Source organism: Ammospiza caudacuta, chromosome 26 (assembly GCF_027887145.1).
Source record: "Ammospiza caudacuta isolate bAmmCau1 chromosome 26, bAmmCau1.pri, whole genome shotgun sequence".
Lineage (NCBI taxonomy): Eukaryota > Metazoa > Chordata > Aves > Passeriformes > Passerellidae > Ammospiza > Ammospiza caudacuta.
In genome coordinates, this window is record NC_080618.1 from 3,638,315 (window position 1) to 3,657,282 (window position 18,968).

Below are 18,968 nucleotides of genomic sequence, written 5' to 3' on the forward strand. Positions count from 1 at the left end.
GGCAGAAGTTTGCTTGGGCAGAAATTTGCCAAACCTGACAGCGGCTCAGAGCAGGTCCCTCACTCCTGAAATCATCCTCCCACTCTTTTAGAGAAAAATAATCAAAGTTCTGCCTCCATGGGGTCTTTTTGGAGTCTTCTCAGGCTGGTGTTTTAATATTTGTGTCCTGATCCAACACATGGGGTCACCACGCCCATGAACCAAGCTGAGCCTCACTCACCTCCTGTTCCTACTGCTCATAATTAAAACAGGCAGCAGGTACAAATATCAAACATGGCCCTAAAGGAGCAAATCCCTGGGAAAACCATAGGAGGAAGAACAGAAAATGTGCTGGAATAATCTCAGGGTCCCCTTGGCTCAATTCCACCCCACACTTGGGCTCCCCTGGGTGTGGATGGGATCCTGGGGAGAGCCAGGCCAACCTGGCTGGGTCTGCAGCCTCAAAAAGCCAAAAAAAACCCAAAAAAAACCCCAAAAAAGCCAAGTGGGAATGTTCAAATTGGGGTGAAGGGGAGAGGAGAGGAGAGGAGAGGAGAGGAGAGGAGAGGAGAGGAGAGGAGAGGAGAGGAGAGGAGAGGAGAGGAGAGGAGAGGAGAGGAGAGGAGAGGAGAGGAGAGGAGAGGAGAGGAGAGGAGAGGAGAGGAGAGGAGAGGAGAGGAGAGGAGAGGAGAGGAGAGGAGAGGAGAGGAGAGGAGAGGAGAGCTCTGGAGCCCTGAGTCAGCCCCCATTGAGGCGGCTGCCAGAGTTACTTTTGATTTAATCAGGATCAAACCCTCTGGGATTATTCTCGCTTCCAAACTGGACCGGGGCTCTGAAGTGGAGAAACCACAACGCTTTGTGGGGCTGCTGCTTCTTTTTCTTGAATTTTTTTTTTTTTTCTTCTTTATTTAATGAACTTGGCTCGGTGTCCCAAACCGGAGCCGAAACCCGAAACCCTCCTGTTTCAGGGCTTTTGGCGAGCGCTGGGAACATCTGGCACAGCTGTTCCTGCGAGCCCCGGGCAGCAGCAGCACAGCCCCGTTCCAAAGGGAGCCGACAGCGGCGGGGATGGGCAGCGCTGGAGAGAGGGGACACAGGGATGGGCAGATCCAGAGGGATCCCATTGTCCTAAGGAAAAAAAGGCAGGGATGGGGTAAAGCACCAGGCACAGCTTCCAGACCCCCATGGACAGAGCCTCCTCCTTCTCCTCTTTAAATTCTTATTTTGCCGTAAACTGGACTAAATGCCCCAAAGTGGGGAGTTTTGCACCTCCATTTGAATGGGATTTGTGGAACTGGAATTCTGCCCCCGGGTGGATCCATGGATTATCCAAGCTGGATTTCCTTGCCTGGCACCGCAGAGCTGAGTCCTCCCCCTCCCCAGCAAAAGGGGCGGCAGAGGGAGCCCCAAACGTGCTCTGATCCAAATAATCTCAGCTCGCATCAGCCAGAGCTGGTCTCTGAATCCTTGGGTTCATTCTAAGCTGCAGGAACTTGTAACTTTTTATCTGGAAATCTTTCTGCACTCACTTTTCCCGATTTCCCTACAGCTCTAAGGAGCTGCACTTTCATCCCTGAAACACCCGGAGCTTTAAATCGTCTCTGGGATGGGGGAGAATCCATCCTGCAGCGTGTTAATCCTCATTACGTGCCCATTAGAGCCGAGATTGAATCAGGCATTAGGCTGCCTCCTCCCGTTATGAAATCTGAAAAACAGGATTGAGCCGGGAGCAGGGAGAGGGGAGGGCGAGGAAAACCACGAAACACCTGAAAATTGGGGGTTGGGGCGCGGGCAAAGGGCGGGCTGGGTGATTTTGTGGGGGGAACGGCGCAGGTGAGGGGAGCGCAGGAGGGCTGGGCGAGGTTCGGGGCAGGCAGGGATTGATTTGATTTATTTGATGGATTTGCATGTGCCTACGTGAGCGCAGGGCTGCGTGCCGCGGCTCCCACGGGCTGGGGCGGGAGGGAGGCAGCGGCAGGGAGAGGTGAGAGCCGGGGCAGGGAAGGGGGATCCCTGAACAGCCCCAGAGAGGGGACAGGAGCCGGGGATCCCCGCCAGATCCATCCCCAGAGCGGGGACAGGAATGGGAGATCCCCGCCAGCCCCAGAGAGGGGACAGGGGTGAGAAATCCCTGACAGCCCCATCCCCAGAGCCGGGGAAGGAGCGGGGGATCCCTGACAGCCCCAGAGCGGGGACAGGGGCGAGAAATCCCTGACAGCCCCATCCCCAGAGCCGGGGATCCATGACAGCCCCATTCTCATCCTCAGAGCCGGGGCAGGAAAGGGGGATCCCCGCCATCCCCAAAGCCGGGGCAGGAGCGAGGGATCCCCCCCAGCCCCATCCCCAAAGCCGGGGCAGGAGCGGGGGATCCCCCCCAGCCCCATCCCCATCCCCAGAACTGGGGCAGGAGTGAGAGATCCCTGCCAGCCTCAGAGCGGGGACAGGAGGGAGGGATCGCTGCCATCCCCAGAGCCCGGCAGGAGAGAGGAATCCCTGCCAGCCCCATCCCCATCCCCAGAGCCGGGGCAGGAGCGGGGATCCCCGCCAGCCCCAGAGCGGGGACAGGATCGGGGATCCCGGCCAGCCCCATCCTCAGAGCCGGGGCAGAATCCCCGCCAGCCCCATCTCCGCCCCCATCCCCATTCCCGAGCCCCTCAGAGCCGCCCCTTCCCCTCCCCAGCGCCGGGATCCCCTCGCACGCATGGGAGCAGCTTTGCCTCCAGGGCAGGTGATTTTCTGCTGGGGTGGGGGCGCTTTAGGACGGCGCTGTCATTTCCTCGAGCTCCGCCATCCATAGGAAGCGCCCCCCCCCCCCCCCTCCATCCCCTCCCTTTCCCAGCGCTCCTCCGAGGATGAACTTTTCGCTCATTGTTCTTTGGCAGGTACTTTTAATGGGCTGGAAAATATTCTTCCTGTGAAGTTGCAGTTTTGCGGGGCTTGAATGAGTCCAGTCCTCCCCTGGCTCTGCCCAGCGCCACCGATTGGCTCGGCAGCCCGGGGGGGACCGATAAGGGCGGCTATAAAACGCTCGCAGCTCGCGGTCCCCCAGCGAGCAGCAGCCAGAGGGGCCACCCGGATCCTCCGCACATCCCTGCGCTCATCCCCGGCCTCGCCAGGATCCTCCCGCCTTCCTTCCCTCCCTCGCTTCCAGCTCCACATCTTCGCTCAAGCCCGAGTGCAAGAGGAGAGGCGCACACATCCAAAAAAAAAAAAAAAAAAAAAAAAAAAAAAAAAAAAAAAAATCAACCACTCAAAAAAGAAAAAGAAAAAAAAAAAAAAAAGGGAAAAAAACTAAACCAAGCCAACCCCACACTTAGCGGAAACTTGTCAAAGAATGCTCCTAAAGTCTGGTTTGCTGCTGCTGCTGCTGATCAGTGCATCCGCATCCCACGAAGCCGAGCAGAATGACTCTGTGAGCCCCAGGAAAGCGCGGGTGGCGGCGCAGAACTCAGGTAACGCCGCTGCCCTCAGCCGCCTCACATTTCTCTGCTGATGATTTTTCTGCTTCTTTTTAATTTTCCCCCTTTTCCTTCCCCTTATAAACTCACCGGCTGGCAGCAGAAATGTTCCTTGCAGGGCTGGAGCAGGAATCTCCCGGAGCAGCGAGGATGCGATCCGGGCTCTCCCCTCCTCCCGCAGCTCCCCAGGCAGTTCCGTGCACTTTTTATCATTTTTATTCTCCTGCTTGCATGCATCCCTGTCCCTCCCCCGATGCAGCGCTGCTTTGGGGTTAAACCTTTGCTTTTTAGGAACTTGGTGGGATCCGCGGCGCTGGGACTGCCCCATTGTCCTGGAACATCTCTGTGTTCAAAGAGGCGCAGCCTCGGAGGAATGCAGAACCCAGAAAGTGTCACAAACCCATCGCTATCGGGCAGCTGCCGCCGTAAAAATACATCGGGGACATTTTCCAAACTTGCTTCCAATATGGAGAGAGAAAAAAAAAAAAAAAAATCGCTTTGGATGTGCGGACTTTGCCGCTTAGATTAACTTGGAGACATTGCCTGGAACAATGGGAATTAAAAATCCGCCTCTACTGTACTGCAAAGATATTAACGCTCCGGTTCGGGGCTCATTAGCAGCTGCCTTATTTTAGCTCGGCGAGGCTCTGCGGCGCTGGAGCGGGGTGTTTGCTCCGTTCGCTTTTGTATTTGGTTGCCATAGGAACGTGGGGTCTCCCCTCGCACCGCGCCCGAGACAATCAGAGCGCACCCGGACCCCGCTGCGAGCGAAGTTCTAATTGGAACCTGTGGAAAGCTAATTACGGGGCTGGCTCGTGCTGCGGGAGGCTGTGAACCGGGGAGGGGATGAATTACCGAATATTCCTCCCTTCAGGCACGCCAGCAGCAGCGCGGAACGAGCAGGGGTTAATTGGGGGGATTTTTTTAATATTATTTCTTTTTTTTTTTTTTTTTTTTTCCCGGGGAAAATCCCGGTTGTAAAGAATTCTCTTTAGGATGCGAGTTAGGTTTATTAAGGTGTGTTCTGTCGCAGTTAAGGCTCCCTTTCCCCCGCTCCAGGGGACCCCGGCCTCGCGTTTCTCCCCCAGGAATGTCTGGTAACCTGAGCCGCAGAGCAGCGAACGTGCCTTGCCCGTTCGCTGGGAGGGGACAGATGCTCGGCTCGCCCAGAAAGGTTAATCCCGGCTAATTTCAGGGCAATCATGTGGCAATTCTGCTGATTCATGGTTAAAATGCCCTGGATGTGCTCTGAGAACGCCGGGATGACACGGACACCCTCGCGTTTAATCATCCTCGGAGCGGCGTTACCTGAACTTTCCCTGCCCGAATTCCCCTTCCCCTCCCGAATCTCAGCAGAAATTCCCCTTTTTGGCTGTACCTGCGAGCTCCCGGGGCAGTTTAGCTCCAAGCTGCTGGATCGAGTCCTTTTGGGCGCTGAGAATTGAGTCTCCAGCTCAAATCTTCTTTCTAGGTAATTCAGCATTTTAGAAAAGCACAAATGCCTCCCGATCAGTGCAATTTCCTGCCAACTTGTTGGCATTTGCCAACACTTCCATCTCCTTTTCCAGTGGTTTTTATGAGCCAAGGCTGCTCCCCAAGGAAGAGCTCTCAGCACTCAGAGCTTTCCATGGCCCATCCTCATCCCTGCTCCTGCTTTAGAGGGAATTGGGATAAAGATGTGAATGCCTGAAGAGAGAATGAGGTTGGGATGGACATTTGGGTGCCCATCTCAGCAAGGAGGGTGAGGTGCTGCCTCTTCTAATCCTTGTGTGACCCTCGAGGGCTTTGGTAGCTGAAATTTCTGTTCTTTGGGGTGCTGGTCGTGTCCTCAGAGAATTCTGGGATTGTAGAATCCTGGAATTACAGAAGCATGGAAGTGTAGAATTCTGGAATTGTGGGATTCTGGAGTTACAGAATCATGGAAGTGTAGAATTCTGGAATTGTAGAATCATGGTATTGGAGAACCATGGAATTGTGGAATTCTGGAATTATAGAATCCTGGGATTGTAGAATCATGGAATTACGGAATCGTGGGATTGTAGAATTCTGGAATTATAGAATTATGGAATCTTGAAATGGTTTGGGTTGGAAAGGGACCTTAAAGCTCATTCCATCCCCAGCCATGGGCAGGGACACATTCCACCATCCCAGGGTGCTCCAACCTGGCCTGGGGGCACTTCCAGGGATGGGGAATCCTCAGCCTCTCTGAGCACCCTGTCCCAGGGCCTCGCTGCCCTCCAAGGATGGATTTTCTCCCTAATACCTGACCTAAATCTCTCCTCTTTTAGCCTAAAACCAATCCCAGCCGTTCTAGCACTGTGCATATAAAAACTCTCTCTCTTTCTTTTTTATAATCTGCTTTTCTGCACCAGGAGGGGCTCTGAGCTCTCCTTGGAGCCTTCTCTTCTCCAGGAGGAGCCTTCACTTCTCCAGCTGCTCCATCTCTTCTTCCAGGCAGATGTTGGGGTCTCAGAGAGGCTCTGAGCCTGGTCACGGTGCTGGAGCAGGATTTGGCCGGGGCTGGGCAGGATTTTTGGGGCTGAGCAGGATTTTGGGTCTGGGCCGGATTTTTGGGGCAGGGCAGGATTTTGGGGCTAAGCAGGACTATTGGGCCTGGGCAGGATTTTTGGGCCTGAGCAGGATTTTTGGGGCTGAGCAGGATTTTTAGGGCTGGGCAGGATTTTTGGGGCTGAGCAGGATTTTTAGGGCTAAGCAGGATTTTTGGGTCTGGGCACGATTTCTGGGGCTGAGCAGGATTTTGGGGGCTGAGCAGGATTTTTGGGTCTGGGCAGGATTTTTGGACCTGAGCAGGATTTTTGGGGTTGGGCAGGACTTTTGGGTCTGAGCAGGATTTTTGGGTCTGGGCAGGACTTTTGGGGCTGAGCAGGATTTTTGGGTCTGGGCAGGATTTTTGGGTCTGGGCAGGATTTTTGGGTCTGAGCAGGATTTTGGGTCTGGGCCGGATTTTTGGGGCTGGGCACGATTTTTGGGTCTGAGCAGGACTATTGGGCCTGGGCAGGATTTTGGGGGCTGGGCAGGACTTTTGGACCTGAGCAGGATTTTTGGGGCTGGGCAGGATTTTTGGGGCTAAGCAGGATTTTTAGGGCTAAGCAGGATTTTTGGGTCTGAGCACGATTTTGGGGCTGGGCAGGATTTTTGGGGCTGGGCACGATTTTTGGGGCTGGGCAGGACTTTTGGGGCTGGGCAGGATTTTGGGTCTGAGCAAGATTTTGGGGGCTGAGCAGGATTTTTGGGCCTGGGCAGGACTTTTGGACCTGAGCAGGATTTTGGGTCTGGGCAGGATTTTTGGGTCTGAGCACGATTTTGGGTCTGGGCAGGACTTTTGGACCTGAGCAGGATTTTTGGCGCTGAGCACAATTTTTGGGTCTGGGCAGGACTTTTGGGGCTGAGCAGGATTTTTGGGGGCTGGGTAGGACTTTTGGGGCTGGGCAGGATTTTTGGGGCTGGCAGAGCTCACTCTCCACGTGCTGATGTTCCTGTGCCCCTCTGTCGCAGCCGAGGTGGTTCGGTGCCTGAACAGCGCCCTCCAGGTGGGCTGCGGAGCCTTCGCCTGCCTGGAGAACTCCACGTGCGACACGGACGGGATGTACGACATCTGCAAATCCTTCCTCTACAGCGCTGCTAAATTCGACACTCAGGTACGGCCCGGGCACCGCGGGAATCCAACCCGGCCGGGAATGAATCAAACCCGGCCGAGAATAAATGGGAGCCGCCTTTTCATGGCCCGGACAAGTCCTGCGGGTTCTGAAGCACGTGCAAGGCGCTCTGCTCAGTGCCTGCCTTAATTTAAGCTGTGCTTTGGGCAGGATTAACCCTCCCCTCCCTGCAGCCCTTCCCGCTGCTGCTCTCAGCCCCAGTTCTGGCTCCAGGGCTCTTTTTCCACCCGCTCCCCGCTCCGGGTGAGGACTTGGCACGGAGGGTTCCGAGGGGTGGAGAGCGAGGTTTCCTCTCCAGGAGGAAATAGAAATGTTCTTCTAACAAAATAAATCTCCTGACTGTGTGACCTGGCACAGGGCTGGGCTTTGGCTTGGAAGCGTTCGGGTCTGGGAATGCACGGCCAGACTGGGATTGCAGGGAGAATAAACGGGATGATATTGGAGAGCTCTGCTCTGCCAAAATCCCATTCCCTCTGTGCTTTCCTCCTAAAATCCACACAGCCCCTTGTTCCCTGTGCTCCCAAGGACAGATTTAAAAGCTCATAAAGGCTCTTGAGGTCTGAACTAGGAGTGTTAAACTGCCGGCATTAAATTGATGTTGATCTGTGGGGCAGAGCTGCTCCATCTCTGGTCCTCGAACTTCCAGGCTGAAGATTCCCAATGCCTAAATCCTTTGGGAATGGGAGTTCAGAGCACCCCGACTGCTGAGAGTGACAACTCTGCAGTAATCGGGAACATTCAAATCCCATGCCCTGCCTTAATTGCAGGAGGGTAATTAGCACAGCCAGGCCCGGTGGAGTATCCACAACACTTCTCCTTCCTTTGGATTCTGTTAAAAATAATTTAGAAACTGCTGCAAAATAGTTGATAGATTGTTAAGCATGTACAGTTAGTTTGGTTATTCTATTGTAAAAGGGGTTCAAAGGGCAGTTGTAGGAAATCCGGTACTCAAGGTACCATAACACACCTCAGTGAATGCACCACGAGCCAGGCTGGACAGAGCTGGAATGGCCAATCAAGGCCTAAAACCTTCATGCAAATGAAGGATCCAAACAGAAACCAATCCAAAGGGACAAAAAAACAGGATAAAAAAGGGTTTCTGACCCACTGAATTGTGCTGCTCCACCTGGGGCTGCTCAAGAAGCCCCAGAGCTGGCGCTGCAGCATCCTCGACGGGAACACTCCTGCCCCATTTCCATTTCCTGCCCCATTCCCCTTCTCATTCCCATTCCCATCCCCATTCCCAGCCCAATTCTCATCCCCTGCCCCATTCCTAGCCCCATTGCCATTCCCATTCCCAACCCCATTCCCATTCCCCTTCTCATCCAATTCCCAACCCCATTCCCATTCCCCTTCTCATTCCCATTCCCAACCCCATTCCCATTCCCCTTCTCATCCAATTCCCATCCCCATTCCCACTTCTATTCCCCATTCCCATTCCCTTTCCCAACCTCATTCCCCTTCTCGTCCAATTCCCATTCCCCATTCCTATCCCCATTCCCAACCCCATTCCCATCCCTATGCCCATTCCCCTTCTCATTCCCAGCCCCATCCCCATTCCCCTTCTCATTCCCATTCCCCTTCTCATCCAATTCCCATCCCCATTCCCACTTCTATTCCCCATTCCCAACCCCATTCCCATTCCCCTTCTCATCCCATTCCTAGCCCCATTCCCATTTCCATTCCTCTTCTCATTCCCATTCCCAACCCCATTCCCATTCCCCTTCTCATCCAATTCCCATCCCCATTCCCACTTCTATTCCCCATTCCCATTCCCTTTCCCAACCCCATTCCCCTTCCCCTTCTCATCCAATTCCCATTCCCATCCCCATCCCCATTCCCCTTCTCATCCAATTCCCATTCCCCATTCCCATTCCCATCCCCATCCCTATCCCCATTCCCCTTCTCATTCCCATCCCCATTCCCAGCCCCATCCCCATTCCCACAGGCCCCCTTGCTTTAGGCCTTTCTTTTTTCGTAGTAAAAGCTGAAATCACTTTAGCACCGGGACCCTGCTCTCGTTTTTATCCCTGGAATTTATTCCAGACTCCCTGGAATTCAGCTGAAGTTGGTTTTCCTTCCGTGCGCAGGGAAAAGCGTTCGTGAAGGAGAGCCTGAAGTGCATCGCCAACGGGGTGACCTCCAAGGTGTTCCTGGCCATCCGCAGGTGCTCCACGTTCCAGAGGATGATCTCGGAGGTGCAGGAGGAGTGCTACAGCAAGCTGGACCTGTGCGGCATCGCCCGCCGCAACCCCGAGGCCATCACCGAGGTGGTGCAGCTCCCAAACCACTTCTCCAACCGGTACGGAACGGGGAAATCCCGGGATACGGAGGGGAAGTGAGGGGAGGAACCACGGGGGACGGGGGACAGACCTGTGCAGGGCCTGGGACATCCCAGCCAGGAAAGCTCCCTGCCTCTGCACGCCCGGCGCAGCTTCAGCAGCATTCTCCACGCTCTTTTGGGGAAATACATTTATTTCCCCTTTTGGGGAAAATACGTTTCCCTTTTGGGGAGAACACATTTCTTTTCCTTTTTTGGAAAACACGCTTGTTTGTTCATTTTGGGAAATGCATTTGTTTCCCCTTTTGGGAAAATTCCTTGTTTTCCTTTGTGGAGAAACACACTTGTTGCTCATTTTGGGAAATACACAAATTTCCATTTCAGGGAAAATACATTTATTTCCCCTTTTGGGAAAATACATTTATTTCCCCTTTTGGGGAAAATACATTTCCCTTTTGGGGAGAACACATTTCTTTTCCTTTTTTGGAAAACACGCTTGTTTGTTCATTTTGGGAAATGCGTTTATTTCCCCTTTTGGGAAAATTCCTTGTTTTCCTTTGTGGAAAAACACACTCGTTGCTCATTTTGGGAAATACACAAATTTCCATTTTAGGGAAAATACATTTATTTCCCCTTTTGGGAAAATACATTTATTTCCCCTTTGGGGAGAATTCCTTTATTTTCCTTTTTGGGAAACACATTAATTTCCCTTTTTGGGAAAATACACTTGCTGTTCATTTTGGGAAATACATGTCTGTCCCTTTCTGGGCAAATATATTTATTTCCCTTTCTGGGAAAATTCATTCATTTTCCTTTATGGGAAAATGCACTTGTCATTCATTTTGGGAAATACGTTTATTTCCCCTTTTGAGAAAATGCCTTTGTTTTCCTTTTTGGAAAAATACACTTGTTCATGTTGGGAAATACACACATTTCCCTTTCTGGGAAAAAAATATTTATTTCCCATTCTGGGAAAATATATTTATTTCCATTTTTGGGGAAAATACATTTATTTCCCCTTTATGGGAAAATTCCTTTATTTTCCTTTTTGGGAAACACATTTATTTCCCTTTTGGGGGAAATTAATTTATTTTCCTTTTTGGGAAAACACACTTGTTTTTCAATTTGGAAAATACATGTCTGTCCCTTTTTGGGCAAATACCTTTATTTCCCATTCTGAGAAAATATATTTATTTCACTTTTTGAGAAAATTCCTTTCTTTTCCTTTTTGGGAAAACACACTTGTTTTACATTTTGGGAAATATACATATTTCCCTTTTTGAAAACATATTTATTTCCCTTTTTGAAAACATATTTATTTCCCTTTTTGCTTGTTTTACATTTTGGGAAATATGTGTATTTCCCTTTCTGGGCAAACACATTTATTTCTCCTTTTGGGATATATATTTATTTCTCCTTTGGGGAAATCCATTTATTTCTCCTTTGGGGAAATACATTTAAAAGAATTTCCAGAGGAGAACCATAAAATTATCCACACGTCCCTTACTCCAAAGCCTGGAGTTTGTTTAAATGTTAATTTAATTTTTTTTGTTGTTGTTTGGGTGTTCTGTAATGATCAATGATCCCAATCAGGTGGATTAATTCGGCATGTGTGGCACATTGAGCTGCTCAGGGAATCGTGGAATGGTTTGGGTGGGAAGGGACCTTAAACCCCATCTCATCCCACCCCTCCAAGCACAGGGACACTTTCCCCTGTCCCCGATTGCTCCAAGCCCTGTCCAGCCTGGCCTTCTCCATCCATTTCCATCATTCCCTTCTCCTGATTATGGGGTCTCATACCCAGCTCCAGCCACGGCCTCTTTCCATGGTGGCCTTCTCCATCCATTTCCATCATTCCCTTCTCCTGATTATGGGGTCTCATACCCAGCTGCAGCCTCTTTCCATGGTGGCACACATCCCTCTCCTGCTTTGGGGGTCTCTGGGCTGGTTTTGAGCTCATTTTGCACCGTGGTGCCAGCTCCAGGTGACCAAACCATGCAGAGAGTTTGGTAAATCACGACTTAAAGGTGTTCACAGCCATGCCCTTCCTGGGGCTCATATGGCACTGGGAAATGAATCCTTGTCCTCCAGGATTCTTGTCCTCCAAAATCCTTGTCCTCCAGGATTCTTGTCCTCTGGGATTCTTGTCCTCCAGGTCACCACACTGCTGCAAAACCCAGGGAAATGAAAAGAGCTGTTGCTCTTTGTTTGTGGTCCCTGGGGAGTCCCCTAAACTGTGCGTTCACTTGCAGCAGGCAGGCAAGGAGACTCCACTCCCCAGATGGATTCTGGGGGTGCTAATTACTGAGGGTGCTAATTATTGGGGGTCCCACCCTCGGGAGCAGCATGGTTTCTGAGGGAGGAGAGAGGGAGAGCCCAGGGAGAGAAGGACCAAGAGCAATCTCTGGTCTCCCCTCAAAGCTTAACAGGGAGATTCAAAGTGGGTGCAAATAAGCCTCGGGCCAGTGGGATTTCAGATCCATGATATTCCAGGGGAGGATCACAGGCTTGGATTAAACCCTACATTTTCGAGGGGTGAGACAGAGCGCACCATTTATCTAAAATGTGACATCACAATTCACCCTTTTTTTGTTAGAAAGAAAAGATTAAGAGAACTAAGTGCCAAAAGAGAATCTGTGATTTCCCCCTTACAGTTTAAGAGGGAGATTCAAAGTGGGCACAGAATCAGACTTGGGCCAAGGGGATTACAGATCCATGATACTTCAGGGGAGGATCATGGGCTTGGAATAATGAGGGGTGAGACAGAGTAGACCATTTAACTAAAATATGACACCACAATTCACCCTTTTTTGTTAAAAACAAAAGATTAAGAGAAATAAGTGCCAAGAGAGAATCTGTGGTCTCCCTCAGAGAGCTGAACAGGGAGATTCAAAGTGGGCACGGAATCAGACTTGGGCCACTGGGATTTCAGATCCATGATATTCCAGGGGAGGATCAGGCTTGGATTAAACCGTACATATTCAAGGGGTGAGACAGAGCACACCATTTAACTAAAATGTGACACCACAATTCACCCTTTTTTTGTTAGAAAGAAAAGATTAACAGAAATAAGTGCCAAGAGAGAATCTGTGGTCTCTCCTGCACAGTTTAACAGGCAGATTCAAGTGGGTGCAGAATCAGACTTGGGCCAAGGGGATTACAGATCCATGATACTTCAGGGGAGGATCACGGACTTGGAATAACGAGGGGTGAGACAGAGCACAACATTTAACTAAAATGTAACACCACAAGGAGCCAGCACCCCTGGTCCTGTATGACCCCCCTGTGCCAACCCCGTGTTCCTCGTCTCTGGTGTCCTGGTTTGAAAAGGAAGTGAGGTTTTTTGGAGTTTGTGGTCAAACCAATCAGAGCTGAAATTGGAATATTGGCACCTGGCGTGGCCACTGAGACCATGGATACACCTCTGAGAACAGAGGGGTTAAAAGCAGAGAAAGCGCAGGGGAACTTTCTTCTGGTTGCTGCCCTGGGTTTGAGGCATGGTCAGGTCAGCATCATTTGCAATCCACAAGCAGACACCAGGGAGAACAGATTTTCATGGGGGCACTGGCATTGTCAAACGTGGGACAGCCTGGGGCTCTCACTGCTCATGCCTTGGGGCTGTCCCTGAGGGAATGTCACTCTGCTGCCTGGCACGTTCTCCTGAGCAGCACTGCCTTGTCCCCTGTCCCTGCAGGGATGGCAATGTCACACCAGGCACCTTCCCCTGGCTGCCCTGCCCTGTCCCTGTCCCTGCTGCCCATAGGGATGGCAATGTCACACCTGGCACCCTCCCCTGGGCAGCACTGCCCTGTCCCTGCAGGGATGGCAATGTCACACCAGGCACCTTCCCCTGGGCAGCACTGCCCTGCCCTGTCCCTGCAGGGATGGCAATGTCACACCAGGCACCTTCCCCTGACTGCCCTGTCCCTGTCCCTGCTGCCCATAGGGATGGCAATGTCACACCAGGCACCTTCCCCTGGCTGCCCTGCCCTGCCCTGTCCCTGTCCCTGCTGCCCATAGGGATGGCAATGTCACACTGGTGCCTGGCACCTTCCCCTGGCTGCCCTGTCCCTGTCCCTGCTGCCCATAGGGATGGCAATGTCACACTGGTGCCTGGCACCTTCCCCTGGCTGCCCTGTCCCCATCCTCCAAGGACAAGGGACACAGGGAGCCTCAGGGCTGCTGCAGTCACGCTGCAGGGCAGGGATTTCTTGCTCCCAGTCCTGGAACAATCAGTGCTGAGTCTTGTGATCGGGATAAAAGGGACCTTTTGGAGAGGTTGGAGTAAATAACCCCAGAACTGGAGTGCAAACAGAGCACTGGGTCCTGTCCTCAGCTCCTCTGGGATGGCCTTGGCTGGGTCCAGGAGCAGCCCAAACCTCCAGACCTGTCCCAGGACAGGTCTGCAGGTGATGAATACATTTTATGTTACATCAAGCAGCATGAATTTATTCAGAGAATCCCAGAATATCCAGAGCTGGGAGGGGCCCACAAGGATCATGGAGATCATTTCCTATCACAGAAAACTCTCTTGTAGATAATTTTTTCTTGTCTATCCAGAAAATGGCAACATTGGGAAGGCAAAATTATACTGGGGCAGTAAAAATGGAACTTGTGCAGCAGATTTGGGGGGGAAATTGGAACCTTTCAAAGAGGATTTCTGGAGGACTGGGAGAGGAGCAGGCAGCTCTGTGGAGTCCTGGGTTAAACTGATGGGCTGGGCAGCTCAGCAGAAAGAAAAAACCTTTTCTTTCCATGTCCTGCTTTGGAAGGGGACATGGGGACACTTGGGCAGTGCTGGTTGTGCTCCTCTGAGAGGACCCAGCCCTGGAGCCTCTCCCGAGGCCCAGGAGCTCCTCCCCAGCCCTGCGGAGGATATTGTGACACGCTGAGGAACAAAAGCAGCAGGATTTCCCAGCTCCGAGGTAAGGCTGAGGGCTCGGGAGCATCCTGCTTTCCCAGCCCGGGATCCGAATGCGCCACTTGGCCCGGCCCCAGGGGAAGTCCTTACAGGTCATTGCATCCTGCTGCCATCCCAGCTGGGGCAGGGCAATCTCTGCTCACAGCCCAGCTCTGGAAGGTGTCCCGGCGTGGAAGCCACGGGGCTGGACGGGCTCTGTGTCTGGCCCTGGTTTAAGCCGGGTTTGTGGCTGGCTCAGCTTTGCTCACCTCCACTCCAGACCCTCGCAGCCCTGCTCAGAGCGAGCCAGAGCCTGATCCCTTTGTGCAGCTCTGACCTCACCTGACCTCCCCAGGGCTGAGAGTTGGGAAAGGATTTTCAATGGGAACTCTCATTTCCCTCTTCCTTCCCCTCCTCCACCTGCAGGTTGTTCTCCTCTCTGCTCCTGTGGAAAAATGTCAGCGTGACCTTAAAGTGCTTAAAATAAGTTCCTTTCAGGCAGAAATCCCAGCGAGTGTGGGCCTGCTGCCCTTTTTCCCAGCTCTGTCTCCCTGGGAAGATGTTCCCTGGCACAGGGAGGTGCCAGGAGCTCTCCCAGCCCTAATCCTGGGGGAACATTCCTTGGGGGAATTCTCAGCAGGGTTGGGAATGCAGAATGCACAGCAGCACCCCTGTGCTGTCACTGTGAGTCAGGCCTGGGGAAAAAGTGACCTGGACTCCCAAGGCATTCACAGAAAGTTAATTCAATTTAGTGACCTGGACTCCCAAGGCATTCACAGAAAATTAATTCAATTTATTGAGAAACCCATTGCTTTTTATACCCTAGTTCGCTACAGGTGGACCTGATTGGTCCTCTAACTAAAACACCATCACTATTGGCTAATGAACAATTTATAAACCATTTATAACAATCTTATGATTGCTATAAATGGTTTATAACATAAAATATAAATGGCTATACACCCATTTATAAACAATCTTATGTTTATAACATATAAATAATTATACACCCATTTATGAACAATCTTATGAGAATAACAAGAAAACAGATACTAGAGAAACAACACCTGCAGGTTGTTTTTAATTATTGGATATCACTGTTTATCTACAGCTCCTCAAACCTTCCCAGGCTGATTCTGGGAAAACTTATTTAGCTTCTTTCTTTCTTTCTTTCTTTCTTTCTTTCTTTCTTTCTTTCTTTCTTTCTTTCTTTCTTTCTTTCTTTCTTTCTTTCTTTCTTTCTTTCTTTCTTTCTTTCTCTCTTTCTCTCTTTCTCCTCTCTTTCTCTCTTTCTCTCTTTCTCTCTTTCTCCTCTTTCTCTCTTTCTCTCTTTCTCTCTTTCTTTCTTTCTCTCTTTCTCTCTTTCTTTCTTTTTCTCTCTCTCTTTCTTTCTTTTTCTCTCTTTCTTTCTCTCTCTCTTTCTTTCTCTCTCTCTTTCTTTCTCTCTCTCTTTCTTTCTCTCTCTCTTTCTTTCTCTCTTTCGCTGCCACCACACCTGGCTGCTCCTTGGACGAGGAATTTGTGCCCAGCGCTGCTGGGAGCGGAAGGTGCAGCTGGAGAGGAGGCAGGGGAGGCCTCACTTGGGCTGGAAGTGACCATGGATTGTCCCAAGGACTGTCCCCAGGGAATCCAGGGATCTGCCAGGCTTGGGCTGGGCCGCTCCTCCCTCTGGCCCTTGTAAGGGAAAGGGACAAGAGGGACAAAGGGAATGGAAGTGACAGTGGATTGCGTGTGCTAAAGATCTGTCCCCAGGAATCTGCCAGGCTTGGGCTGGGCTGCTTCTCCCCCTTCTGGTCCTTGCAAGGGCTGTGCAGGGAAAGGGACGGGAGGGACAGAGGGAATGGTGCCACGGGGATGGAGCAGTCGTGGCTCAGAGGCCAGGCCAGGCTGGGATCCCGGCAGGATCTGTTGCTGCCAACATCAATTATTTTCCTTCCCAAAGCTCCAGGAACTCTGGTGTTGAGCAGAGAGTAAATCACAGCCTTTAACCCATTCCTGATCTCTCAGCTCCTTGTTTTACCTTCCCGATCCACCAGGATCACTCCAAACCCACCGTGCTCACCCCTCCCCTCCCAGAGCTGGGGCAGCTGCTGGTTTAGAGCAATTAAATCAGAATTTTGGCCATGGTGTTCCTCTCCTGTGCCAGGGGCACAGCACCTCCGTGCCCAGGGTGTGGAGTGGGGGCCCTGGGAGCCCTCAGCCTCCCCTCAGAGCTGGGAAGTCCTGCTGCTTTTGTTCCTCAATTTGTCACAATATCCTCTGCTGGGCTGGGGAGGAGCTCCTGTGCCTCGGGAGAGGCTCCAGGGCTGGGTCCTCTCAGAGGAGCACAACCAGCACTGCCCAAGTGTCCCCATGTCCCTTTCTAAAGCAGGACATGGAAAGAAAAGACTTCTTCTTTCTGCTGATCTGCCCAGTCTATCAGTTTAACCCGGGCCTCCACAGAGCTGCCTGCTCCTCTCCCAGAAATCCTCTTTGAAAGGTTCCAATTTCCCCCCCAAATTTGCTACACAAGTTTCATCTTTACTCCCCCCAGTATAATTTTGCCTTCCCAATGTTGCCATTTTCTGGATAGACAAGAAAAAAATACCTCCATCTACAAGAGAGTTTTCTGTGATAGGAAATGGATCTCCATGGTCCTTTCCCAACCTTAAAAATTCTGCCACAACACCGTCAGAAATCAGTTCCAAACACACTCTGGCTGAGTTAAAAACCCTGATTTTTGCAGTTTTTTCACCTGGCTGGGTGATATCCCAATTTCCTGCTGGGCTGGTTCGCCCCCAAGCAGACAGCACTGGATAATTCAGTCCTCTTTTGGGGACAGAGTGTCTGAGTACCCAGGCTGCTCTTAGCCCCAGGCAACCTTAGCAAGCTTAAGGGATATCAGCTCTTTAGGGATTTGTCAGCTCTCTCATGATTTCAGCTCTTTGCTTGCTAAGGTGCTGATGAAGGCCGAGAATGCAGACATGAGAGAGGAGAAGGCAGTTCCACAGCAATGTCTTTACTGGGGATCTGTGAAGGGTTCCAGGGACAGCTCTTCTGACCAGAATGGGCTAAAACAACCCTTTATATGGGGTATAGGGGGATCCAGAATTGTCCAGTAGCAGGAGTTAAGGGAAAGTGACCTATGGGGTTACACAGAGATAAGCAGGGGTCTGAAAGGTGGAAGAGAGGGGCTTCTTGCTCTTTTGTGACGAGGATCTGACTCCATGTTTCATAAGGCTTGATTTATTATTTTATTATATATATTATATTAAAACTATACTAAAATAATAGAAGAAAGGATTTTATCAGAAGGCTGGCTAAGAATAGAAAAAGAAGAAATTATAACAAAGGCTTTTGTGTCAGACAGAGAGCCCGAGCCAGCTGACTGTGACTGGCCATTAATTAGAAACAACCACATGAGACCAATCACAGATGCACCTGTTGCATCCCACAGCAGCAGATAACCATTGTTTACATTTTGTTCCTGAGGCTTCCCAGCTTCTCAGGAGGAAAAATTCTAAGGAAAGGATTTTTCAGAAAATACCATGGCTACACTATTTCACCATGACTTGGCATTTCCTATCTTTAAGCCTCGGCTCTCCATGGAGCCCCAGCAAGCCCAGAGCCTGCTACAGGGTGACACCGTGGGCTAACCAGGTCCTTGTCCTGCAGGTATTACAACAAGCTGGTTCGGAGCCTGCTGGAGTGCGACGAGGACACGGTGAGCACCATCAAGGAGAGCCTGATGGAGAAGCTGGGCCCCAACATGGCCAGCCTGTTCCACCTGCTGCAGAGCGACCACTGCGCCCAGGGCCACCCCCGCTCCGAGCTGCTGCGCAGGAGGCTCTCGGAGCCCCAGAAGCTGAAGCTGCTGCTCAGGAACCTGCGAGGTGAGGGCTCCACAGCCGCCCACGCCAAGCGCGGCTCCGCCGAGCGCGCCTGACCGGGCCGGGCAGGCCGAGCACGACCAAAGCTGAGGGCTCTGCTCTAGGAGTGCTGCACCCAAAGCCAGCGGACTGTAGGTGTTGTGACCCCCAGGAGCTGGGCTTAGTTCCTTAGGGCTCGTTTCGTTTGTTCATCTTCTCTGTTCCTCTCCAACAACACTTCTGCATGGGTCTGTGTTCGGTGTCGCGGCTTTCCCACCAGCCAGACGGCTCTGTCTCTTCTCTTCCCCACACAAAAATCTGTTATCCCAAAAAAATCTTAGTCTTTAGTAGATCCCTATAGTGGTTGGGCCTTCAGGCACCAAACTCCCAAGGTTTGGAGGCTGAGTTTGTCCCAAGCTGTTGTGCTGACACCAGCCAGGCCTGGAGGTTCGGCACTGAGGGGAGGAGCCGCTCCTCTCCTGCAGGTGATGAAAAATGCACTAAAAACTCTCACACACCCTAAAAGCTCTCACATATCCTGAAAGCTCTCACAAATCCTAAAAACATCCGTGGGATTCATGCCATGAATCTGTGCTGGCCATGGACGAGCATGGATGTCACATTCCTGGTCCTGTAGTGTCACCCTCATCCCTGATTCCTTCCTGTGAATATGTTTAAGTCAGGATTTACCAAACTCACTGCGTGGTTTAATCACCAGGAGCTGGCACCACGGTGCAAAATGAGCTCAAACCACCCCACAAAGCCCAAAAGCAGGAGAGGGACGTATTCCAGCATGGAAAGAGGTTGTGGCTGCAGCTGGTCAGG

At 51.5% G+C, this 18,968-nt stretch overlaps 1 protein-coding gene across 1 annotated transcript; it reads left to right on the forward strand.

Annotated features, from left to right (window-relative positions):
- Nucleotides 1–2,920: 2,920 nt before the first annotated feature.
- Nucleotides 2,921–18,220, forward strand: STC1 (stanniocalcin 1). Its single transcript, XM_058820318.1, is given in 6 exon segments — nucleotides 2,921–2,954; nucleotides 2,957–3,213; nucleotides 3,287–3,431; nucleotides 6,954–7,096; nucleotides 9,205–9,416; nucleotides 17,950–18,220. Coding segments are annotated over 6 exon segments (1,062 nt in total).
- The last annotated feature ends 748 nt before the right edge of the window (nucleotides 18,221–18,968 follow it).